We start from the raw sequence: 27,911 nt of genomic DNA on the forward strand, positions 1-27,911 counted from the left end.
GGAGAATTAGTAAATTCAAAATATGTCATGACTATCTCCAATTGTTATCGGCTAGCTATAGGAATTGTTAAGTTCATATGTAATACATATATTTATTTACATAAAACATCATACGCTCCTTCTAGAAAAAACTAGTGATTGTAACATAGCTAATTTGATCTTGAGCTCAGAAATAAGTAAGTGGTGTTGACTGTTGAGGGGGTCGGAGGGACAGTGTGAGTACTGGGGACACCAGGCGCGCTGTCATACCCCACAATCACCACAAAGAGGTGAGCACATCCCGTTCATGCCACCTGAGTTCAAGCCACCTGAGTTCTGACACGTGCCTTTATTTCGAGAATGCATATATTTCCTGTACAAACTGACCAAATAAATAAATAAATAAATAAAATAACCAACAAAAAAACCACTTCACAGCTTTCACTCATTTTTTAATTTTTTAAAACATATTTTGCCGGCAAGGGCACTCCCACTTTTCTTTAATATATGATGATTCCTTTCATACATTCATTTCATTTCTAATTCCTTGGGAAGGAAAGAAAGGTGAAAGGCAAAAAGAGAAGTATAGTTCTCTTATAGTTGGGCATGTAGTTAGAAATCCCGCAGTAGTTAGTTTTTAATCTGAGTAAAGTGTTTTTTCTGGCTTGAAAGAAAGTAATCACAAAGGTGATACTGAGCCTTACCTCCACCCCTCCCCTAAGTTTAGCTAAATATTTTCTCTAATGTAGTTCTAGGACCAGAGTGAAGGAAAGTTGTACCATGGTGCTGAGGTCTATTCTCTCTGAATTTATGTCATATTTCACCAAATCTACCACAAAATAAAATCAGAAGTTACCCTTAACTCAGAATGGGGTACGTGTAGGAAAACAGCTTGAGAGATGATGATGTTTTTTTAAAAAAAAAAATTCTTTGGTGAAAAGGAAATAGCACATATAAGGAAGTCTACTGATTCAAATTTTGAGTCAACTTCACTGTGATACAAATGTCTTAAGAAATGCACCATTTTCTTTAAAATAGTGCAATGTGTCTCACTAAAAATCTTTCAGTTTGGAAACCTTGATGAAATGTGACAGAATTACTGGGTTAGAGGATATTTTTTATTGGATTTGGTTCAATTACTGGGTTAGAGGATATTTTTTATTGGATTTGGTTCAGAGTCATATCAAAAGGTCAATCCTTAAAAATTCATCACAATAGAATCATTCATCACAAAAGAAATTTCCCAAAGGAGGAAAAAGAAGAATGTTTTAAAAAGATGTGATCCCATTTTAAGTTAAACTAGTATAATATACATTGCATAGCAGATAGGCATTTTTATAAAACAAGACAGGAGAAATTAAAACACAAAAAACACAAGGTATACTAGCTTCACAGGCACTTGAGAATTGCCAAATCATAAAATTGTGCAAATAAAATTACATAATTAAACATAGCCAGGAAACCAAAAAGCCCAATTATAAGTAAATATTATAATGCTTTTAATAAACATTAAAAATGAGAGAGTTAAATGCTTGGTCCTACAACCAGACAGAAAAGTTAAATTGAAGTCAGTGGAGATTTAGCATACTCAGATGATGTCAGCAAATTTTTCAAATTCTGGTGAATGTAGCTCCACTCTTTTTTTACTTAGCCCTCCCATTGATTTTCTGATAGTGTTAGAATATTCCCGTAAGAAAAAAAAATGTGAAAGGGTAAATTTAATAAGAAGGGTAGATGGTAGTTGTCCACAGTGCAGAATTCAGTGAAGCAGTGAGGCCTCCTAGCAGAATAATAGTCACTGTGTGTGTGCATGTGCGTGCGTGTGTGTGTGTGTGTGTGTGTATATAAAACTCAGAATAAGGTACTGATGATAAGCATGGAAGCACAGAAGCTAGACCTGAGTTACAACTCTGGTTCTACCCATTGCAGAAATGAGAGAGAACTGTCAACTTCTATCCTCAGCATTCTCATCTATACAGCGGTTATGATAAAGATTACATAATACATAAGATCTGGTTCAGGGACCGGCTCATAACAGATACTCAAGAAATGATAAATGTGGTCCTGATGTCATTATTAGCATCAGGACCTTCACTGGCAAGTCGAGACACCTGCAACCGCCCAGCCCAGCTCCCTCTGGTCCCTCTGTGGTAGGGGTGGGGGTGGCAGGGGTACAGGCCAGAGTGGTGGCTGCGAAGGTCAGACTCGAAACCTCGGTTTTCTATAAGCTCTACAATATTGTCCTTTCAACTCTAACAACTGTCTTCTGGAACGTGTTATTAAAATAACATCCTAATGCCCTTAAGCCTTAAAAATCTGGGGCCATAAGGAAGCTGCTGACTTGAAATCCGGTCCTTAGTCATTGACGGAACCATGGACGAAGAGGTTGCGAAAATGCCACATTTCTCTCTACATAAGAGAACTGGAAATTGGATCAAAGAAGCTGGGGAAGATCATCTCATGGGAAAAGAAAGTAAAGGAGTTCTTTGAGGGGCAATACTGTCTTATTTTAAAAGGCAATAAACCATGATGGTTATGAGATCAGGCTTTTGGAGTTAGAACTGCCTGAGTTCAAATCTTGGCTCTACCATTTAAGAACTCTGTGACTTGGCCGGTTACTTATATATTTTTTTATCTGTAAGACGGATGCAATTATACATACGTTTTTCATAGGTTTTATTGGAGAACTAAATAAAAACAATCTGTGCAGAGCTCTTGGTCCGATGCCAAGCTCCCAATAAATGGGAGGCACTATTACCACCATCCTCCTCCTCACTACCATCTCTCCTTGTTTCTCTGATATTGAGCAGGGTGTGTGGCACATTGTAGGAGCTCAACAAATGCTTGCCAGATACAAATCAAATGGTAGCCTCCACATTCTAGAACCCTAAACAAATGCGAAAGACAAATTTCGGCTACACCTCGTGTTAAAGATGAACTACTTCAAGCAAAGGCAACAGAAGTAGCAGTGAACTTTACTTGATCTTTATTTCTTTAAGCTTGCCAAAAGAACTGAAAAAGCAAGCTCTAGGAACGGTCTTTCATCTTTTTGCTGCTCTGTGGTCGGCCCCAGTCTCCCCATACAGAACCTGAGCTTAACAGGCAGTGTTTCTGCCGCAGAGACACAGATCTAAACTGTGTAAGCAGCCTGGGAAGCCAGTTCTTCCTGCTTCCCCACAGTTCTGTACTGAATCAGGGGTGGGATTTGAGGCATGTGTGAGCGCAGCTGGCTAAGGTCATGGGGTATCCTCATGAACTTAAAGCTAATACACTATGATTCCTTACATTTTTTCCATGTAAAAAGACAGGCTTCGGCAAAGAGATCAAAACAGAGGTCACAAGCTTCACGTTCAAAGTAAGCCTGCATAAGGAGGCGTAGGGGACAGCTACCCACCCTGCTCAATGCAGGGAGAAAATTACTCGTATCCTCTGAGGCACTGAAGCTATGGGATGCAGGGAGCCGGGTAGGGGAGGTGCTGAGCCATGTCATTTTAAAAAGTGAAAGGCCCATATTTCTCTTGATTCCATTCATTTCATCTGCCTTTCAAAGCCAGACTCTTAAGTAAAACCATTCTCTAAAGTTGTCATCTGTTCCTTTAAAACACACATAGTCCAATGGTGGAGGAAAAAGGCTCCCTCCTCCCAAGTAACCCCTGATAACTCTTTCCGTGTGAATTCTGAGGTTAATTGTTAATCCTGACTCCTACTTAGTCATTACTGAGGTTTTAGTTAAACTGTACCCTCAACATCTGCTTCTTCCTGTATTGACTTTTTACATGAGCTACCAAGAATTCTGGGGTGAATGCTTCTAAGCTAACCAATTTCGTGGGAAGAAGGGCACGTGATCTGAAACTAGCTGATGTGATTCCTGAAAGAAAGAACACTTCTACTCACCGAAGTCTGGAATCACAATTGTCAATGCTGGACTACTTTATTCTTGTTGTTTTCAAATCTAGGTTTCCCACAATATACTGGAAGCCATAGTAACAGAACAGTTTCATTTCCCACATTTTGGGCATAAGCCTTGCCCAGTAAAAATGTTTGCTGGACCACCTTTTTCACCGATTCTTACAATGACTCTTTGCATTGACTCAAAGTTGCCAGGTGGAAATGGCCATAATTATGAACATTAGCAGCTGAACAAGGGTGAGCTTGAGGAAGGTCAAAAGGAAAAGCAAGCTCATGCTCGCTGATCCCTTACATCTCTCTTTCTTCTTTCTCTGTATTATAATCTGTTCCTGCAGATACTAAGGTGCTTTGCATATTGGGGCAAAAAGAATCATTGTAAAATAAAGAACAAAAGGGCTTTCAGCTTTAATTCCTCTGCAGCCACATTTGGGTACAGGGTTAGAAAATAGTTAGGAAGAGGCGTTGTTGAAAATGTGAGTCTTGCATCTTTTCCTAAAAATAGCAATTTATACAGTATCTGTTCTCTGTTTCCCTTTGGGATCATACGTGATTACTCAGCTGACAGATTCTCTAAGATTAAAGCCAATTTGCTGTAACAAAAAAAAAAAAAGAGAGAGCTTTTAAACACATCTGAATTTTTTGAGTTAGGATTTGATACTGTATTAATGAAAAGACATAATATAAAAATAAAAGACAAAATGGGTGGGGGCTAATGGGCTAACAGGCTCATTTGAACTGATGGAAAGATTTCTTATCCCCTACTGGTAGCTAAGCGCTAAGAGACCCCATAAAAAATCTCTGCAGTTGTGTCATTGAGCCCACCTTTCGGGAACCCAGGGGCAAATTCATTCCTGTAGATCCTCCCACAACATGAGGTCATAATTGCCTGCAACGACCTTTCTAAAACTGGATCTGTCCAGATGAGGTTCTACGGCCTACGTGGTAGAAAGCTGTCATTCGATTTTTCCACCAGCTGATGTGCTAGTGTCTATGGGGCAACAAAGGGACATAAAGCCTTTGGAGAGTGGATGTGATGCTGCGAAACTCACAACTTCAAACCTACCCCACAACTTGCTTTGCCCTGGCAAAAGGGATAACAGATTTCCCTCTGTCCCTGCAAAACCTTAAGACCTGTACTCTCTAGAGGTTCTTCGTATGTGACCAGAAACAACTTCTTTGAGGTTATTTTAAATTTTACTTTTCCACATGTTATGTGAAATATGTATTCCTTCATGATTCCAGGCAGAAATTAATTAAGCCGGTTAACTGACATTGTGGAAACCAGGGACAAGAGGTGAATATTTAAATCTTTTAACTGTTTAGCAAGCGTTTTGTGCATAACGTACACGATAATCTAAACACCCTGAGGGCAAAACCAGTCTTAGCCATAGGCTAAGAAATTAAGAGTTCCACATTCCTCAAATTCATCTGAATGGCAACTGACTTATAAATGTGCCAACTCGAGAGAATGGGGGTCTTTCGCCTTTCCCTCTCTATACTTCTGCATGGTTTGAATTCTTTACAAGAATGTACTGCTCCATCACTTGTGTAGTTAAATAAGCATCTTAAAAATCTGAAAAATGAGAGTTGTTTAAAAATAAACAAAACTTTTCAGAGACGAATTTGAAAGGATATTAACAGTGGTTGTTGATAGCTTCTAGGTCTATAGGTAATTTTCATGTTTTGTACTGTGGTGCAAAGCATCAAATACAAATTATCAATAACTGGCCAGTATTGTTCATATTATAGAAGGAAAGAATAAAATGCCTGTGTCACAAAAAAAGAAATGGAAGCTTCATGACAGCTAAATCTACTCTTTTAACCCTATCTCGTCTTCTAAATAGGTTTTCCCATACAGTTCCCATTCATCTATTTTGGCAGATAGTCACCCCATCGATCAAACCTATATATTTGACTCCTAATTTTCTAAATCATCTAGCATGTCATTTTTTCTTCTTCAAAAGTTCATTTCTAAAGTTTTCTAGTCATAAATCAGTAATTTTACTCTAGTCTCCCTCTGTGGAGATTAGGCCTTCTGATTCAAAGCCAATAGAAACACAGTCAGCAATAATTAAGACGAGGAGAAAAGTTACAAAATGCTCATCTGTGTTACCCAGGAGTCTAATGTGTGCGTGTGTGGGGGGGGGAGTGGAAGCAGGATTTAGGGACAAGTAAATGGGAAGTAGTGGGAAGAAAGGATACAAGGAGAAGAGTAAGAAATGCAGTGAGGAGGGGAGGTCAGCTAGACTAAACTGTACGGAATTGCCATTTGTATAGGTCAAAAATTGAATACTGGTAATTTAATATGGTTCAACCAAATAACTACAATAGTAATAATAAATAATAGAAGGAGTAAGGAATGAGAAGGACATCAAAAGTGGTTTTTGTTTGTTTTTTTAAAAGATTTTATTTATTTGACAGAGAGCGAGAGAGAATACAAGCAGGCGGAGCAGCAGGCAGAGGGAGAGGGAGAAGTGGGTCCCCCATGGAGCGGGGAGCCTGATGTGGGGCTCGATCCCAGGACCCTGGGAACATGACCTGAGCCGAAGGCAGACGCTTAACGACTGAGCCACCCAGGCACCCCCAAAATAAAAGTTTTTAAAGTCCTTGTTCTACCTGACCCCTGCTTCAGTGTGTTCCAGAACTGATGAGAATCTTGCAGATAAGGAATTCTACTCTTCACATATCCAATTATCTGTCAGTGTACTGAGAAGGAGGAAGAGACAAGTATTTACCACATATTTACCTTCAAGATGGGGGCCATAAAGACTGACAGACCAGTCAGAATAAACACGAGGGTTCCAGTGACTCTTTGTTCCCTGAAACCAAATCAAATGATTACCAATTTGCCTCTTGTTTTCATAAATATGCCCTTGTCTTTTCACCTTCAAAAAGGACTATACATTGACCAAATAAGTGTTTGACTAAAACAGCAAAGGTCTTGATATCTTATATAAATGAATACCTCAAGGACAGCATATAAGCTCCAAGTAACTATAAAATTCTCTTAAAACTATTGTATCACGCGATTTGAATTCGTCAAGAGAAAAGTGATTCTGCTAAATCCTTTGCTCCTTTTAGAATTAAAAAAAAAAAAAGTCACTTGCTCTTGGTCCATCAATTCCTGGCCTCTTCAAAGCCCTTATTTTTTAAACGACTTGTGCTGTTGTGTAATTACACCTTCTTTCTCAGGAGACAGATATTACATTGTCCTGCATTCTAATTAGTAAACAACTCAGGGAAATTTCATAAGTGCAATAAATCCCATCAGTCTAATTTCCAAATCTAAACAAGAGTACTTTTTAACAAATAGGATTCCCATCCAGCACCCACACCCCCAGCCCCCAAGAAAGAATCACCCACTGTTGTGGCGTGGGAAACAGTGGCTCTGTCCTGCAAGCTACTCACCCAAGCACTTGCGAGCAGGGCTTGCTGTGAAAAGCATTCAACACAGTATCAAGGTCTTATGCAAGCCCTTGGGTAGACCCTGGCTACCCAAATTTAACAGCTGGCGGTCAAGGCTTCTCAGTGTTTATGGGGACAGAAAATGAACTGGGAAATAAGAATTCCTTTCCCTTCATAGAATCTTCAAAATCACAACCAGACTCAAGAGTTTTGGGGAGTCTCAACAGAGCTGGAAGGTTAAAGGGTTTGGCCTTTACATATGCTTGTGATGGAGTAAGTATCACAGCACCGAAGTGAGCTACTCGGTGAAGAAAATGAATGACCTATTTGTGCTTTTACGTTGCCTCAGTTGGCCTTCATTAGTCAAAGGGAATTTATGGAATATAAGATGCGAATTCAAAAAGTTATTGAAGACTCTCTTTCTAAAGAAAATGTAGTCCTTTCTGGAACATCAAGTACAGGAATAAATTAATCATCCCCAGCCTTTTCTCCTCCCATCCTGCCCATTTCCTACGAATGACATAGGTGTGGCATGATGTGTTTTGTAGAGCCCTTTTCCTCTGACTTACGCATACCTCACTCCTAGGAACTTTGGTTGTTCTCCAGGGGCAGAAGTCTCTGTCTCCATCTTCAAACTGTCGATGTGAGCAATAGAGATGACGGTCGCAGCCACATACCACGGAAGAGCCATGAAAGAGCACACCACCATGAGGATGGCCACCCAAAAGAGATCCAGGTGATATCCAGCTCCTTTCTGTAGAAAGAGGTAACAAAACCATAGGAAAAAAAACAAACAGAACAAAACTCATCTATCTTGTCCTATTTCCAGATGGGAATTAAGATGACCAAAAAAACCCCACCTCACTTGGCTTGCTAAAGAAACCTACTTCAAGGTAAGTTTTTCAAGGAAGGGGACTTTATCTTCTTCATATTATCCCCCCTAGCAATTAAACACAGAGCTGCCACGTGACACCTCCTCTAGCTTGACTGAAGTTCACAGCTTACTTATCGTTTGCTTATTGTCAGTCATCCTCTCTGTATCCAATTTTGTAATCAGAAAAATGGAGATAGAAATCTACCTTGAGGAGTTACTGTGACCATTCGCATACTTCACTTCTAGTGAAGTAACAGAGGCAAAGCACCTTATAGGAACTTAAAAGGCAGTGGTTGTTGCGTAGTAGGAGCCAAAAGAAATGGTGATGGCCAACAGTGGTGGTACTGGTTGTTGTTCACCTAAGCACAATAAACACCTTAAAAAAGGCAGGCACCAATCCTTCTCTGTTTGACTGTTTAGCATAAGCTGTTCACCTACATAGTACTCAGCATATGGAGACCAGAGATCTGAAAGCAACCTTGAGAAGGTATGCCTACGACGATTTCTCACCTTTCATAGTATAGGAAAATAATTGTTTAATAACCAATTAAACGCGATCACTGCGGTACTTAATGCACCCTTAATCAGAATAGGCTGATTTTATTGGTCACAATAACGTTTATTGACTGGAAGAGCAGACTATGTAACAAAAGGTCTCGCTCTTTTACTCACTAAATAAATATTGTTAAATGTGTCCACAATGTTATTCTGTGGTTATATTTCCCTGCTCTGTTTATGAAGAAATCAAATGCTTAAAGCCCCTATGGAGCCTGAGAAAACAGAGCAGTCCATTTGCACAGCATGGAAGCAGAAGCACCGAGAGCCAGAGTATGGCCAATCTGAGGTAATGGAGACGCTGGCTTTAAAAAACTGAGAGTGTAATTTACATTAGAAACCTGGTGACTGTTATCATTCAGGTCTGATTACAGTCAATTAGAACACTGCTCTCCTCTCACTGAAATGCCAAGATTTCACCCCTGGCTCACAAACATGGGTCTAATCCTGTTCTCAAAGAATTCATCATAGGCAAGGGTAGCTGACACAAGAAAGAAGAGCACACATTGACTTAGTCCAGGCTTGACTATGAACAGAAGTATCCAACAATGAACAACACAAGTAAGTAAACTGTAAACTATACAGTATCTTAAATAGTACTAAGTACTAAGTAGAACTATGAAAATTTGGGCTTGTATGCTGAGTATGATGGGAAGCCACTGGAGGGTTTTAAGTGGAGGAGTGACATGACCTGCTTACATACTAAACACTATGGCTGCTATGCTGGGAACAAACTCAAGGACAGTAAGCCCAGTTAGGAGGTTGCTACCAAAATCCATGCAAGAAATTGTGATGGTTAGAGCCAGAGTAGTAGCAGTCAAGATGGCAAGAAGTGTTTGGGTTCTGACTATACTTTAAGGTGGAATCCACAGCATTTGTTCACTCCTGCCTGTGGATGTGTCTTATGACCTCACTGCAGACCATTCATGCTCTGGCCTCTGTTCACATCTGCAGCCTCATCTTTCACCTCTCCCCTGCCCCCATCCTATACCATGGCCACTTTCAATCATATGCAATTCCTTCAATATGTCTTACATACTAATGCCTTTGTGTCTTCGCCCATCTAGCCCCCTTTCCCTGGAATAACCTCTACTCTTCCTTCTTACCTTGAACCAGTCCTACTCATCCTTAAGACTTAAATCAGCCTTTATCTTTTCTGGTAGTTTTCCTGCCTCAGTCCAGGTGAGATGGGTAAGTCCAGTTAGGTTAGATTTCCTCTTCTTTGTTCCCCTGTCACTTTATGCTTTCCTTTACCACAGTACTCATCACACTGTTTTGAAATTATGTGTGCATTTATCTGGCTTTGGCGTTAGACTGTAAGAAACAGGAAGACCTGGACTATGTTTCTTTTTCTCTGTATCCTGAATACCTAAGTAGAGTGCAGGGAGCATAGTCAACTCTCAATTAATATTTACCAAAAAAATGAATCACGAATAGCATGTATACACTCTTCTGAATGGCAACTATAAACTCTTAATCAGCCATACAGAAAATTAAAACTTGATTTGTTAATTGGTAGAAATGTGAATCACTTGGGAGGGGGGCGGAGGGAAGGTGAACAACAGCGGGAAATATCACATAGTTTTAAGCCCTATTTAGACTAAATCACTCAAGACCATATTAGAGGTACCAACATGGTAATTAATGGACAGGATCCCCAAATCTTGGCATCAAGGAAACTGTAATAACCTACGGATGTACACATTGCCTAGATCAATGGGTCAAAAGAATAGCTGTTGTAGAAAATGTCATGTAGGCTACCGTGAGCCAAATCCATGCTTTCTTGCTCTATTTCAACAAAAACAAGTTTGAACAAGATATCCTGGAGACTAACAAAAAGGGGCCACATAATACCAAAGAGGGTGAAGTGAGGATTTTAGAAAGTAGAATACAGAGGAAACTATGCAAAACCACCAAAATAAATAAAAGCTCTGAGAGAAAATAATTGTAGATACATAATTACTGTGTGCCCTGACATCATTCTCTTCAAAAAGTCTTCCTTTCCCTCAACCATGTTGAGACTTCTTGCTCCTCTTAAGAGGAAGGGGAAATCATCACCATGAACTGAAGGCCCTGCCCGGCCTGCCTCTGTGTGGTTCCCTCTTCATGCTCAACTCTCCCTCTGTCACTGCTGCCACACTGGGTTCTATCAGGAAGGCATTCGTTCTGGTCAGGTTACTTCCTCTTGTAAAGCCTGTACATACACTGTGATTCCTGTGCCCCAATGGAATACTCTTCCCACCCAACCTCATCTAGCTAATTCCTACTAATGCTTGAATCTCAGTATAAGTGCCATCACCTCAGGGAACTCCTTATAGTTCCTGACATAGGTCAAACCCTCTCTTACAGCTTCTTAAAGCACCATCACCTCTCCTTCACAGCACTAGCCACATTTGCAATGTCACATTTTGCATGACTATTTGAATGATACCTCTCACCCTCATGGACCAAAAAAGCTCTGTGAGGACAGGGACCATGGGTGTTTTTGTTCACCACCATTGAAACCCCAGAACCTGGCACAGTGCCCATCATAGAGTGAACACTCCAGATAAACATTTGTTGGGTAAATGAATGAATGTTACTTCATTTGTTCAATGGCACTCTGCTAGATCCTAGAAGTAAAATTACAGTAAATATACAATCTTTGCCCTCAAGTGGCTTACAATGTAGTGCTAGAGCTGGACAAATCAAGAGGCATTTGCAATACCACACTGTTCTACACATGGGATGAGCTTGGGGTGCCATGCAGAAGGGGTATTAAGCCCAAAGTCAAAGATGGTATTCATAGGAGGTGGTATTTAAGCTGAGTCCTAAAATGTGAGCCATAACCAGCTGGGAGGCAAGATATAGGGAAGCAGGAGGAAAAAATTAGGCAAATAAGCCACCATTTTGAGAAAATGAAATAGAGTTGGTGCATAGGAGGGGATGGGAGAGGTAGGAAATAAGACTACAGAAGTAAGAACTTTAATGTTTTGCTAAAGACTTTGGAATTTTTATCATAAAAGCAAAGGGAAGCCATTAAAGGCTTTTAATCAGGCAAGTGATATGATCAGATTTCTATTTAGAAGGATGGCTCTTTTGGTTTGTAGAGGACATACCGGAAGTGGTCAAGACTGGACGCAGAGAGGACAGACATGACAGCATTGCCATAATCCAGGCCAGAGCTGACACAGTTCCAACTAAAGTAATAGGACGGGGGGAAGGACAATGGACAGTTGGGAGAGATTTTGAGGAGACTGAGTCCAAAGAGGGAAAGGCCATGAATTTATTTTGCCAAATTTCAATGCGCAAGGCTTACAATGTCTATCTAGTACAGTGTCCTACATACAGTAAACACTGGAGACATATTTGTTGACCAGAATGGTAAAAGCTATGCTAAAAAATTCATAGTGCCCCAGCTATTGCCATCTTTATGTACAGAACCCAAATGGTTATGTTAGAGTTGTTCCTGAACTTATACATATGAAAACAAGCCAACCCTAAGATGTTTCTTTTAGTTAAAGGTATCTGAATAACTAGTTCTGAATGGAATAAAAACAGTATTCAAATATTGGAACTTTTAATAGAAATAGTACTGTAAGAAATACAGAAAACAGCATTTTTCAAAAATAGCATGTGCATTGTTCCTTACCCCTCCTCCCCATTGCCACTGCCTTTTGCAGATTTTCATAATCTCCTACTTGAATTACACAGGGGCCTCCTAACCACTCCCCTCCACCCACCCCCACTCTGGCACCTCTCCCATCCATCCTTAATGCTGCTAGAGAGAGTGTTTGAATGCAGTGTAGGTGCCATTCATCCAGGCTGGAATGTTGAGGGAGCAGGGAAGGCCAGCAGGAGATGAGCAAGTCAAACAGGGCAGAGCCAGTCATGACAAGCACGTGGCTTGCCATGCTGAGATGCTCCCCATCTGATACTATGATAGGGGCCCTCAAAGATTCCTGAAGCTTCATCATTCCTTAAATGGGCATTGCACATTCTGCACCATTCCTCAAACTGGTACCCTGTTTCTAAGTCTTAACATTTGTTTAAGTCCGTTCTCTCTCTCCAAGGTCCAGTTCAAATTCCCCTGCTTCCTTGACATCACTTAGCAACCCTTGGCCCTCAACCCCGTCCTCACCATAGAAGTCCCTGCTTCAGTCCTGTCCCTGACAGCCCATTCTCCTTACAGAGTAATCTTTTTAAAATCTCAATTATTATATGGCACTTCCCTACTCAAAACCCTCCAGTGGCCTTCTGTTTCCACCTAAAACACAGTAAAGTCATCTAAAAGGTTCCATATCAGTGTTTCTTCCTGGAACTCTTTTGTCCCCCCAGGGAACACTTGTCAATGTCTAGAAACATTTTTGTTTGTCACAACTTAGGGGAAAGGGTGCAAGTGGCATCGAGGGGTTAGAGACCAGAGATGCTGCTAAATAGCCTACAATACACAGGACAGCCACAACCAACAAAGAATTGCATTTGGGAACCTTTGTTCTACATGATCTGGCCCTACTCCCTTTGACCTCACCATGCATCACTAATTCCCCTATGTTCCAGTCACGCTGGTCTGTTATCTGTTCTTCAGCATACCAACATACCTTCCCACCCTGGGGCCTTTGCATTTGCTCATATCTTTGCTTGGAAAACTGTTATTTAATAAACACCCACTGAACACCCTATACCATGTTAGGCCTTGTGTTAGATAAAATAGTAAGTAAGAAAGAACATGTGCCCCTAAGGGGTTTATAGATTATTAGTTGAAGCCAGATGTGGAAGCAAATAATTTATTGTATGTGCAAGATACAAGGCACAAAGAAAGCCAAGTCAATCCCAACCTTGGTGGTGGAGTTAAGTGGTAAAGAGAGAAAATCCACTAAACTCCTTCAGGGCAGGGACTATAACTTAGAACAATTCTTATCTTCAACATCTAACACAAGTGTTCCATACATAGCAAGGACGCAAAAAAATGCCCAAACGGTTATGTACGTCCTTTAAAGTTTAAAAAAGTCCTGTCTCCATGAATATAAATGCAAAGGATGTTCTACTTTTTGAAATTAGATATTGTTTTAAGTAGCAGGACAGGAAGTAAAATTTTATTTCCTTTTGATATTGTATATGCTTTGCTAATACAGAACAAAAGTCAATTGGAATAAATCCACAGAAATCAAAATCTAGGGGAGAAAAAGACTAACAGTCTAAAGTTTACATCTGGTAAGTAGATGGTAACAAAGGGTCAGAGAAGTACACACACATGCACAGACACAGAATAAACATTCATTATTGTGCATAGGAGCCCCCCATGATCCAGACAATAAGCTGGTTTATGGGGACACCAAGAACCATGACATAGTTCCTCCCCACAGGAGCTCACAATCAGATGAGGGGACTCAGATCTGTACACAAATTACAATGCGCTCTAAACAGAGATTCAAAGAGGTTTGAAAGAGACACCCAAAGTACAGAGAATAAACTGTTTACCAATGTCTAGAGTGAACCCACAAAAACTTCCCATTGTGATGACATCTAAACAGGGCTTTGAATAATAGAAGCACTCCCTATGAGAACTGGAGATGGGTTGGCAAGTTTTCAGCTGTCACCCATCTCACACAGTGCAACAACTCTGGGAACCATGTGGCCCAAGATAACCAAATTCTTCATTATGTATTTACTGAGCCTACCATATGGAAATCGCTGTGATGGGCCACAAAACAGAGCTGGAGAGAGGACTAAAACATATCCTTGCCTTGAAAACGTTCGGCTCAGAAAAAGAGATAAGGTCATTATCCAACCTAACTAACCTCCATGCAGAATATCATGTGACCAGTGCTATAGAGTAATGCACATTTAGTAAGAGCAAAAATCAGAACAACAGAAATTACATTAGGAGTGAAGGCTACACTGACAAGTTTATATCTGGAGGCTCTTAAAAGATGGGAAGGATTTTAGTAAGAGGTAATCATCGAGGAATGGAGAGGAGAGTTGAAATAACTGGCAGGAGATGTGCCAGATTTGAGGAGAAACCAAGAATCCATTTGATCCGAGCATTGTATAGTATGTGGAGAGCATCATTCTAAATTTGGGTTGAGAACATATCACAAAGAGATTTAATTCCCAGGCTAAGGCAAATGGACTTCTTCAAGGAGCAAATGTTTAGAGGGCCAAGGGGTAAAGTTTTAGAAATATAAGGCTGACATATAAGAACAACACTTAAAAAAATTACTGCTTTTGAAATGAAGCAAGGGAACCTGATTATTAACTCATGGTTAAACAGTTAGAATAGTCTAGACATGAAATAAAAGGACTGGATTTAAGGTTATGATAACAGGAATAGAAAGGAAAAATAAAACAGGGCAAATTTTGGAGTTATCCAAGAAAAGGACCTCAAATTAAGGGTTTTACCACAAAGGGTATCAGAAAATTCACTGATACACCAACTTATGTCTATGCCTAGATACTTATCCTAAACTATTTCTCCCTCCCACCTACTTAAAATCATTTTCCTTGTGAGAAGTATCCTTTGCTTTGCAGTCTGAAGCTCAGACTTGTTTCCTACCTCTGCAATGACTCAGGAAATAACCTTGGAGAAGTCATGACCTTGCTGAACCCCATTTGCTTTTGAGTGCTCTGCAGGGAGAATGTGGGACATAACTAACCAAAATGATGGCCAAGAAAAGCCAAGTTGCTTGGCGCTCCTACATCAATAAGGAGCAGTTCAGCAGAATGGAAAGGTGGATCCCATCCCAACAGAGCAGCCAGCCAGCCAGGGCCACATGACACAGAGCCAAAGCAAATGCCACCCCAAAACATGCTGCTTGTAATATTACAATGCTTCCCTCTCTCTCACTCTTCCAGGTTTCTCTTTTGAATCAATTTCATAGCAGTCAGACCCCTTTAATTTCAGACCGATCTCCAATGTTCACGTTCCACAGCCACCTTTCCCAATAAAATGTGAATAAAACAATATCCAGAGTGAAAAGCCTTTCATCCATGATATCTCTCCACTGGTATCATGAGATTTGTGTCAAAACACTGGCACTTATTCTGTAACTACTGTCATTCAAAGAAATGATTTCAAATAAGCAATTCCTAAAAGTGATGAAAACTTAAAATTCCTATTTTAAGAGGTAAATCTTAATATGTCTTGATTTTCCAATGTTTTCTATAGGGAACAGGAGAATTTTAAAAATTCCATATTTTATCAGGAGTGCCTGGCTGACTCAGTCAGTGGAACATGTAACTCTTGATCCCAGGGTTGAGAGCTAGAGTCCCACGCTGGATGTAGAGATTACTTAAAAATAAAATCTTTTTTAAAAATTCTGTATCTTATCAATTCTAAATTTGCTAAACTTGAAACTCTGAATTTTATTAATAAGAAAACTTAAAGAGCAAAAGTAAATAGGCATTTATCTCCAAAGACACATAACAAATCAGGTCAACTATATAACAAAATTAAAAATGTGCTTCCTAACTCTTTTTAGAATAAAATAAATTAGTTATCATCCATTCCCAGCCTTTCAAACTAAATCAACACTGAAACCCCTCCCAGTATAGAGCATCTAAAAATGCTTGACCAAATACAAAAAATATCTTTTAGAAATCATGGCTTACCTACCAGAAAGTAAAAGAAACAACTGGAGACAAAAAACAATGGCAACAAGAAAGACTGAATCTAGGGCGCCTGGGTGGCTCAGTCGTTAAGCGTCTGCCTTCGGCTCAGGTCATGATCCCAGGGTCCTGGGATCGAGTCCCACATCGGGATCCCTGCTCGGCAGGAAGCCTGCTTCTCGCTCTCCCACTCCCCCTGCTTGTGTTCCTGCTCTCGCTATCTCTCTCTCTGTCAAATAAATAAATAAAATCTTTAAAAAAAAAAAAAGAAAGAGTGAATCTATAGGGTCAGTAAGCCCTGGGGCTTAGGCCCACCCTGAGAGACCTTAGGGCCTGGATTTAGAATGACCATCTGAACTCTAGGGACAGGAGACCAACTCTAGGGATATGGGGGAAAGGGTATAAATGAAAGACATCCCTTGAAATGAAATTAGGATACTCTAAACACAGCATACTCAGTTGGTCAACTAGGAAATAAGACACCCTACAGAGAAAGACAGTAGGGATATGTGCCTCTCTAGGCCTTGCCTCTAGATATAAAGCCATAAGAAAAAAAGAATCTCGAAAGATATTTCTCACTATAAACCTGCAATTAAGTTTGAGGCTGGAATTCACATTATCTCTATGGTCTAGAAATCTTGAAGTCAAAACATAATGTAAAATGGTCCTGACCTTCTAAGAATGTCTTCCCACTCTACCCTCAAAAATAAAGAGATATAGATATAAAATGACAAAACTATACTTCGTCAAGCTTCTGGATCCAACGACCAATTTAAAGAAAATACAGAAGACAAAAGAGCATGCTAAATGACACCACAGGGGGAAAAGCATCATGATCTAGACTATGGCAAATTCTATAGTGCAAATGTGGCAGATTTTTTTTTTTTTAGAGAGAGAGAGCATGGGGGGACGGTGGGAGAGGGAGAGAGACAGCCCTCAAGCAGACTCCCTGCTGAGTGCAGAGCCAGACATAGGGCTGGATCCCAGGACCCCTAGATCTTGACCTGAGCCAAAATCAAGAGTTGTACATTTAACCGACTGAGCCACCCAGGTGTCCCCAAATGTGGCAGATTTTATTTTCCAAAAATGACTAGAAAAATATCTCCTATCCTGCATATTTTTCTACAAGTGTAAAATTGCCATTCCTCCATCAAACAATGGAGCCCTTCCCTACCCCATTCAGTAGAGGCTGGGTCTGGAACTATTTTGACCAATCAATGATAGCAAAGTAAAGAATAGAGCTGTGCCAGTTGCAGGCGTAACCATGAAATGGCCTTGCATCTTTCACTCTTAATTTTGGGAAGTCAGTTTCCATGTACCAAGTACAAATAGCTCAAGGCTGCCATGCTGCAAGAAGCCTAACCCACATCAAAAGGCTCTGAAGGACGAGATGCTGTGTGGTGAAAGAGAAATCGGACAGACAAACAGACACACCAAGGAATCAAGGTACTAGGTATGTGAGACATGGGAGTGAGTGAAGAAGCTGTACTGGACAATCAGCCCAGTCAACCCTTCGGATGACACTAACTGAAACTGCAGGAAAGACGTCAAGCAAGAAGTATCCACCTGAACCCTGTCAACCCAAAGAAACATAATAAATTGTTGTTTTCACTTGTTATATTGCAAAAGATAAACGGAAAAACAACCTGGTTGTCTTCAACAAATAAATATCTAGGGAAACCAAACAGACTGATGGTGGCGGGTGGGGAAGAGAAAACTTACGAACTAAAAGTTTATAAAAGATTTAAGATAACAATATTTGAAAGTTAATTGGAATCCTGATTTAATCAAATAAACTATATTTTTAAAGTTTATTATATTTATGACACATTAGTAAATTTAAATATTGACTGGATAATTGATGATATTAAAGAATTTTATTAACTTCTTTTAGACTGATAGTGGTACTGTGGTCATGCTTTTAAAAACAGATCTTATCTTGGGGAGCCTGGGTGGCTCGGTTGTTTGAGCAGATGACTCTTGATTTCAGCTCAGGTCATGATCTCAGGGTCCTGGGATCAAGCCCCGTGTTGGGCTCTGCGCTCATTGAGGAGCCTGCTTGAGGATTCTCTCTCTCCCTCTGCCTCTCCCTCCACGCTCTCTCACACATTCTCTCTAAGTAAATTTTAAAAACCCAGATCTTATCTTTAGAAGTACATACTCTAAAGTTAATGGATAGGGCCGCCTGGGTGGCTCAGTTGGTTAAGCGTCTGCCTTCAGCTCAGGTCATGATCCCAGGGTCCTGGGATTGAGCCCCATGTCGGGCTCCCTGCTCTGTGGGGGGCCTGCTTCTCCTTCTCCCTCTGCCTGCCACTCCCCCTGCTTGTGCTCTCTCTCTGTCAAATAAATAAAGGGTGAAACAAAAATACTTTCATACAAACAGAAATGATCCCTACAGAAAAAATTTCAAAAGTCTAGTAAATAAGAACTATTTAAGGGAAATTGTCTAAAGAAAAATATTCAAAAATGGAAGGTCTGAAATGCAAAAAAAAAAGAAAAAGCTAAGAAAATGGTAAACTTGTATATAATTCTAAAAACAATGACCATATCTAATTGTATTTTTAAATCCAGATAGCAATCAGGTCTGGGTAATTACAATATATGACTCAGGAAGGAATATCAACATCAAAGCATTCTTTAGCCATTAGCATTTTTCAGCAGAAGTATAAACATGCTGACTAGCTTTAGAACTTAAATATGCATATTAAAATATACAACATAATCACTAAGAGAAAAGATAAAATGTATAACTTCCAAACTAACAGAAAACAAGTTAGAATGAAGACCAAAAAAAAAAAAACCAAAAACCTATCAACCTAAAAGAGGGTAAGAAAGGAAAATAAAAAAGAAAGAACACAGAGAAACTTAGGCAGGTAGAAAGCAAAAATAATTTTGGTAAAAATGAATCCAAATCTATTAGTCATCACTATCCATTTAAACGGATTAAATATTTTAGTCAAGAGAAAAGACTGTAAAAATGGATCCTATGTGTTATTTACAAGGAGACACGAGACACAAGGTATACTGAAAGTAAAAGAACTGAAAAATACATATCAGATAAGTGAAAATTAAGCTACCCTAGCTTTATTAGAATGAAATAAAATAAGCTTTAAGGCAAAAAGCATTACTAGAAACAAAGAGAGTCACATACAAAGTTCAATTCACTGAAAAGATAAACTAGATACAAATGTGGATGTACCTCACATGGCTTCAATACAAATAAAGAAATATTAACAGAAAATGATGAGATAGTACAAAAAATCCAATGTAGTAAAGAAGTGCTTCTTTGAAAAAAGACCAATAAAATTAACAGACCTCAGGCTAGATTGATCAGGGAAAGTAAAAAGCACAAATCAATAACATTAGGAATTTAAAGGGAAAAGTGACAAGTTCAGATTAGAAAAATAACAAAAGATAATACTATAAACAATGTATCAATAATTTTGAAAATATTGGGGAAATGGAACAAAATATAGAAAAGTATAAGTTTCTAAAACAGATAAATAGAAATTATGAATGTTTTATAACCATTAGAACATTTTGATCATCAGTAAAACTACTCAGCCCAGATAGTTTTACAAACATGTTTGATCATTCAAAGAAAAGATAATTGGCATGTTACACATAATAAAGAGAATATTATATTCTATTTCAGAGAATGGAATAGAAGTGGAATAGGAGGAGAAACACTCCCCAGCTCATTTTATAAGGATAATATATTCCTGATACCAAAATTGGACAGGGACACTGTAAGAAAGAAAATCCACGGGCCAATGTCACTCTTAAAAAAGATGCAAAAATCCAAAATATATACATATATAATATACTGTATATTATATAATTATGTAATAATTATACATAAAGATATAAAAACTACGTATAAAAGAAACTTTATTCTACCAGGTTGAAAGGTTGGTTCAAGAACAGAAAATCTATTACTGTAACTCACCAAGTCAATGGATTAAAAACAAACATGCTTTTATCTCAATAGTCTCAGAAAAAGTATTTGTCATTGTCTTCATTAAGGACAGTTACCACATTAAAATCAGATGTAGGATGACACTGGCTGAGTGGTAAACAGTTTATATTGCCCTCTTTGGTGGTGAAGGAAATATGATCTCAACTTTTTCAGATTTAAATGAGGTCTTCCTAAAGTATTATATCGAGGACATGTGTCAACACAAAGCGATCTGTGACTCTGCCAAGTCGGAAAGAATATTAGCTATAATCTAACTCTCAATAAAACTGTCTTGGTTTTCTCAATGAGATACCACCTCACACCAGTCAGAATGGCTAAAATTAACAAGTCAGGGAACAACAGATGTTGGCGGGGATGCAGAGAAAGGGAACCCTCCTAAATTGTTGGTGGGAATGCAAGTTGGTGCAGCCACTCTGGAAAACAGTAGGGAGGTTCCTCAAAAAGTTGAAAATAGAGCTACCCTATGACCCAGCAATTGCACTACTGGGTATTTACCCCAAAGATACAAATGTAGGGATCCGAAGGGGTACATGCACCCCAATGTTCATAGCAGCAATGTTCACAACAGCCAAACTATGGAAAGAGCCCAGATGTCCACTGACAGACGAATGGATAAAGAAGATATATATTATATACACACAATGGAATGGAATATTATGCAGCCATCAAATGGAATATTATAGAGCCATCAAAAAAATGAAATCTTGCCATTCGCAATGATGTGGATAGAACTAGAGGATATTATGCTAAGCAAAATAAGTCAATCAGAGAAAGACAAGTATCATATGATCTCACTGATATGAGGAATTTGAGAAACAAGACAGAGGATCATAGGGGAAGGGAGGGAAAAATGAAACAAGATGAAACCAGAGAGGGAGACAAACCATAAGAGACTCAGGAAACAAACTGAGGGTTGCTGGAGTGGTGGGGGCTGGGAGGGATGGGGTGGCTGGGTGATGGACACTGGGGAGGGTATGCGCTATGGTGAGTGCTGTGAATTGTGTAAGACTGATGAATCACAGACCTGTACCCCTGAAACAAATAACACATTATATGTTAACTTAAAAAAATAAGAATTAAAAAAAAACTGTCTTGGTTTTGAATAAATTAGTATTTTCAAGTACTCTAAAGAAAGTAGAAGGCAATGATAGCCACTGTTATGAACATTTACCTTGAGTTTATGTTCTTTCCTGTTCACGATCACAGCTGTGATTTGCTGGTCCATGAAAATCAGAATGGTAACCAACAAAGCAGGGATTGCAGCTGCAAGGTACACCCACCAGGGGTTTCCTCCAAAGGGTGGAACGAACCAACCTCGGTTTGGACTTGTTGGCTTGAAGAAGGGAAAGAACATTTTCAAAGCAATATTAATACATACTATTCGGTGAAAAATCAATGGGAGAGACACAATTTTATTTCTGGAGAGCCAACATATTCAAAAACAGAAGCAGTGCCTTACTTATAGGTTAAACAAAGATTAGTCACCAAAAACATCCTAAAGGTGGTTATTTTAAGGCGGTATTTTAAATGAAGGAGAGTAAGAATATAGACTGAGGGGAAACGGATAAATGCCATTTTGTGCATTTAGGATGATCTAAGGACTCAAGAAGGAAGACAGTGATTTATGTTAAGAGGCAGCCAAAAGAAAAATTCAAATATAACAGTAAAGACACAGGCAAGAAATTACAAAACAACAATGAATTTTGTCCATGAATTTTGGCAATTATACTGAAGTTATTTCTACTACTGCCAAATTGTAATAGTTTCACATAACATAGAAAAAGCTACAAATATTTTTATATGCTATAATTGAACTTGCTTAAATACTCTGGTCTTTCTTATACATTTGAAAAATGAGCCAGAATAACTGGTTAAATCCTTAGAAATATTACCAAAAATAAAAAATACGATTATTTTTCTAGTTCTCCATCTATCCTGTCAGATCATACATCTGTACTACAGAAAAAAAAAAAAAAATTTTCCTTTCCTTTTCCTAATGCTAAATAATGCAAATAAACCAAATGGAATCCTATGAATTATTTTCTCTACATTTACTAGTCACTTCTCTGAAGATATTTCTGTCTTCCATCTCCCTTTGCTCATAACTACATCACTGAATCTATTTGCATTTTACTACCTTTATTAGGTTGAGAACTTGGAAGGGAAGGAAATTTCTCTTGTTCATCAGTGCATTTCAAATCCCCTGTAAAGAGCCTCGCTCAAAGCAAACATTCAATAAATATTAACTTAAGTGAACTAATCACTGAATGATTGAAAACTTATCTTTGCTAATGAGTATGAGATGGCAGAGATAATGCAACAATCTATTTGCTATACCATAGATACCACTTCCTCCTTAAGTAGTTATTAAGCTAAAACTGCAGTTAGTTTAATTTTTCTGAGCAAGTATATAGTCTCAGTGATGAAGAGAGAGGCTAGGAGTGTTCTACAAAACAAGTGAAAGACACAATGAAAAATTAGGGAGGGATATGTAAGAATGACTGAAATGTAAATTTTACCCATTAGGCCTGCACAAACCAACAGATTTATAAAATGATTAATTCCTATATCTTCTTTGTAATAATTAAAATGCACATTACATACAAACGTGTGTGTATATGGCAGGTAGTTTGGTAGCAGGAAAAGAGCACTGAATTAGAAATATAATCTTGGGCATTTTCTTTAAATCTTTATGAGCTCCAACATCAACTTCATAAAATCAAGATGATGATAGTTACATTACATCCTAGAATTACTATACGGATCAAGGTGATAAGTTGTATGGAAATACTTTGGCTCATCTTAAATTCTCCAAAAATATAAAGCAGAGGTTGTATTTTTCAATAAAAATCAATATAATGTGAACCTTGCATTTGATCCTAATCAGGCATTTGATTTTAGTGAAGAAATAGTGTATACACACGCCTAGCAAAAGACCACCTCTGAAATAAAGAAACAGATAATCACACAAAATGAACTCAAAAACATGCAACAAACTCTAACAGGGGAAAGAAAGCCATAGAGTCCCAGGAATGACTAGCAGAAGTTCACCTACCTTGAATTCGCTTGGCACAATTAGTTTTGGAGTATCCACACCTACCAGGGCATCTATTACACAAAAGATGAGAATGGACAAGATAATGGCAAAGTCACTGATCAGTTTTCTTGCCTGAAAAAAAATAAAAAAGAAACCAGGGACTGCTTAGCACTGGATTAATATATTTGCCTGTGTTGGAAATGAACAAAATATTCTGTATTGGCTAGTGGTTTACAGTACCAGCGTCACCAGCAAATTAAAGGAGGTGTCACACCACAGAGAGATTATTTTTCACATTGTTTTTGCATCACTTTCTCATCTGGCCAGAACTAATCTAATCGCACAGAACAGATCAGAGAGAGAAAGAGAGAGAGAGAGAGAGAGAGTGTGTGTGTGTGTGTGTCTGTGTTTGTGTATGTGTGTGTGTCTAGGCAGGGGAAGGGAATTACAAATAACATATTCCTGAAATATTGTACAAACCCTCTTCCTGTATGCAGCACAAAGGATATGCAGGTAAGGATGAAATCTAAAAAAATCTACACAAAAATATAGAATTCTGTTTATCATTTTGCAAAATAGCATTGTGTGTATAGGGCAAGACAATTCCATAAAGTAACCTGAAAACACTGTGAATCTAGCAGGAGAGGGGTTACAAGTTCTAGGGGACTGAGTGGACTCAAGACTTCAGAGGAACATGAAGTGATGGGAGAGCGAAATGATGACATCACTACCTCTGTCAAAGAAAATACTTTTCGCTGTAGGCTAGTGCTTAAAGTCTCCTGTATGTGGGGCATCTCTTCACCACCACTTCTTAAGTGGTGGTTGCCATGGGTTGGCAAACTCGAAGCTTCCAAAGTATCTGCCTCTGGTCAGGTCAAGGGCTGGGGTTGAGGGGTTGTAACATTAAACCCAAACCTCTCCCATGGAGTGGGTGCAGAATGGTCATTCTGGAGCCAGCAGGGGAGCACGGGACTGTTGGCGGCTCCTGTGTGGTGTCTGGCGGCACTGATAATGGCCTCGGAGCGCTCTAGAGCACAGACGCCTGTGTCCCCATGAGGATGGACACGGGGGGGTGCATAATCTGATCATTGCACAAGAATTTACTCAGCACCTTGTATTTTGGGGCTAGGGATACCACAGTGAACAACATAGACACAGTCCATGTCTTCATGAAGGTCACATACCCAAGGAAGCCTGCTTCTAAACAAATCAGGGTGGATTCAGCAGCTTTGAGGTTTCCTTAGGGTGAGCAGTCAGTGTTCTGGTACTGCCAGATGAAGAGAGATCAGGCAGGGGCTGAGTGGCTGACAGTTCTGCAGTAGGGGGACTACCGCAGTCAGATGTTCAGTAGGAATGGAACTGAGGAATGGAAGTACTTGGCAAGGTGGGTAGGCTGAAGGCCATCATTGTGTTCTCTTCTTCACCGCTGCCCGGCGCCAGGAGCCTTGGGTCCTAACTAGCAGCAAGACCAAAGATGGCCCTGTTGGCTAGGAGTTCGTTTCCCTTTTGAAGGGCTGGGTTCTGCTAGGCTTAGCTCTCTTGAGAAGTCACACAAAGAAGCAGAAAGACAGCCATGGGCTATGTTAGGGGCGAATTAACACCAATTATACAACAGTGTCAAGCACAAAAAGATGGCAGGGATCGATACGGGGAGAAAAATATAGTGCAGCGGTTAGGAGCACAGTTTCTATAGTCAGGTGACCTTGGTTGGAACCCCAGCACATTCATTTTCTATCCGAAAATATCTATCCTTTCTTAGCTTCAATGACTCCATGTGCAAAACGTAGCCAAAATAATCCTTACAACCTCACCGGTTTGTTATAAGAATTAAATAAGATAAGCCATGAAAGTGCTTAACATAACATCTAGAACATAATAAACTCTCCTAATATATGTCAACTGTTGTTTTTTCAAGTTCCATGAGGCCTCTTTGGCTGCAGAAACCACTGGAATAATTAAATAATCTACCATCAGGAGGTCTTTAGAGGGAATCATCAATTCCAAGAAACAAGATATAAAAGCCCAGTAATAATATAGAACTGCCACTCGACTAATTTTGGTTGGAAGTATCTGGAATCCCTGCAGAAAAAGGATGTTTCCCAGGGCTCAGTACTGGAGGAAACTCCCATCTCTTAAGTTTTGTGCAAGTAAGTGTTGACACAGGCAGTTCAGGATGGTCTGGCAAACATGGTCATATGAAACAGGTTCAGGAATATATTAAGATGTTACAACAATCTCTCCGGTCTAGTAGGTCATAAATCACTGGAAGACCAGAGGTCTTTTTGCAAAGGCAAAAAAGAAGTTATCTCTTTACGACCCTCCCAGTCCTTATCCAGTAAATCCAACTTATTGACAATTTAGACACGTTAGAAGTCGTTCAAAAGGGGGGGGATCGGTATTAAAAAGACAGTGCTCCTCCTTTTTCTCATCAACAGAAGTAGAGGGTAGCAAATGAATCCAATCTTCAATTCCTTGGTAGACAGCCCCAGCGCGCCTGGCACCTCTGGCCCTGCTAGGGAACAGACCTACATGACTGGAATCACTACCAGACACCTGGGACATGTTGCTTCTTTAGTTAGGAGAAGAGGCATTCTGAGCCTTCCATAAACTGAACACTGAAGCCCTAAACCTGCTCTTTCAGTAGTTCTCTCCATCTTAATTAATGGTAGTTTATTTTTTCCTATTGCTTAGGCCAAAAACTTTGAACGACCCATATAACTCCTCTTTCTATCATATCCTACATCTAATAGATCAGCAAATTACCTTCAAAACGTACTCAGGATGCTGTCACTTCTCACCACCTCCATTGCTCCCTTGTCTAAGGCACCATTTTATCTCCTGTGGTTTCCTGCTTCTTATCTCATCTTCCTGGTTCTGTACTTGCCCTCCTTCAGTACATTGTCAAGGTAACCCAGAATAATCATGTTAAAATTTAGGTCAGATGATGTGGTTGACAAAATAATGCCCCCTTAAGGATGTAATTGTCCTACTTCCTGGAACCTATAAATATGTAATGTCGCATGGCTAGAGAGAATTAGGTTGCACACAGAATTAAGGTTGCTAATCAGATGACCTTGAGATTGGGGATATGATCCAAGATTATTTTAGTAGGTCCAATGTAACCACCAGGTTCTCATAAATGAAAGGGGGAAGCAGAAGAGTCAGTGTCAGAGTGATGCACTGTGAGAAAGACTCAACTGGTCATTGCTGGCTTTGAGGATGGAGGAAAGGGCCATGAGCCAAGGAATGTGGGCAGCCTCTACAAGCTGAAAAGGTAAGGGAATGCATTCTTTCCCAGAGCCTCCAGAAAGGACACAGCCCTGTCAACACCTTGACCTTAGAGCATTGAGACACATTTCAGTCTTCTGATCTCCAGATCTTAAGACAATAAATTTGTGTTATTTTAAGCCAACATATTTATAATAATTTGACATAGCAACCATAGGAAACTAATATAAGTAAATAGATTATCTAGTTTAGTTTAGTTATTAGTTTCCCAAATTGATACACATTGTATATACACGTGGAAGAAATACTATATATATGTGTGTGTGTATGAAATATTATAAATTTGGAAGAAGCCCTCAGCAACGGTATTCCTGTCAAATGTGGTACTATTATACCATAAATATAAAAGTAGCTAAAAAGACAAATATTAGTAAGATTCAGGACTACATTTCTTAAAATTTATGGGGAAAAAAGCTACTTTATTAATAATATTGCTTAACCTCATTAAAAATCACAGCCAGGGTGATATGTTCCATATAAAATATTCACTTCTATTTCCCCTTCCTTTCCCTTAAATTGTACAGTACAGTTCAGTTACAGCAGAAATCACTCCTGGAGAGTGTTTATGATCAGACATGCATTTCTAAGACACTGGATCCAGTTTAAATTTCATAGTAAGGAAATGGATTTTTCCCAGACTACTTTTGTATTCAACTCCAAATCCTCTAACTGGAGAAGGCAGGCAAGGGTGCTATTTTAGTAGACTATTCAGGTCTTACCCTATACTAAAATTAAACTTTAATTTGAATGAGGGAAAACTGACAGTAGAACTATAAAGTGCCCGAAAAATGTCAAGTGCTGAGTAAATACAGCTTTTACTAGATACACCCTAGGACCTGTGAACAAGAGCTTTGACTTTAAGGAGATAAGAATCACTCTCTTGAGGTCCTTCTCACATTTCCAAACACATTTAGGAAAAAAAAAAAATACATGAATTTCCCTTCATGTTTTCTGTTTATTTTACTTTCCATTTTCATCAAACTTGAGGCTCTTTCAAAAACTCCAAAACAACAACCTTTTATGTGCCAACATGTAAATAAAGAAATCAAATTAGAAACCCATAGTTTCTAATTCCCTTCTAGCTCTTCTTTTTTTTTTTTTAGATTTTTTTTTTTAATTTTTTTTATTTATTTGCGAGAGAGAGAATGAGAGACAGAGAGCATGAGAGGGAGGAGGGTCAGAGGGAGAAGCAGACTCCCCGCTGAGCAGGGAGCCCGATGCGGGACTCGATCCCGAGACTCCAGGATCATGACCTGAGCCGAAGGCAGTCGCTTAACCAACTGAGCCACCCAGGCGCC

General features: G+C 39.3%; 1 protein-coding gene across 5 annotated transcripts in view; it reads right to left on the reverse strand.

Moving 5' to 3' along the window:
* Positions 1–27,911, reverse strand: part of SLC4A4 (solute carrier family 4 member 4) — a 351,065-nt gene that overhangs the window by 17,326 nt on the left and 305,828 nt on the right. For all 5 annotated transcript variants that reach the window (XM_035004843.1, XM_035004842.1, XM_035004844.1 and 2 more), the window contains exons 17-20: positions 23,344–23,457; positions 21,460–21,621; positions 7,869–8,047; positions 6,635–6,707 (exon numbers count right to left, since the gene is read on the reverse strand). In XM_035004843.1, coding sequence (XP_034860734.1) covers positions 6,635–6,707; positions 7,869–8,047; positions 21,460–21,621; positions 23,344–23,457 — 528 coding nt within the window. The remainder of the gene's footprint in view (positions 1–6,634; positions 6,708–7,868; positions 8,048–21,459; positions 21,622–23,343; positions 23,458–27,911) is intronic.

Source organism: Mirounga leonina, unplaced genomic scaffold (genome assembly GCF_011800145.1).
Source record: "Mirounga leonina isolate KUSES-001 unplaced genomic scaffold, KU_Mleo_1.0 Mir_129, whole genome shotgun sequence".
Taxonomy (NCBI): Eukaryota; Metazoa; Chordata; class Mammalia; order Carnivora; family Phocidae; genus Mirounga; species Mirounga leonina.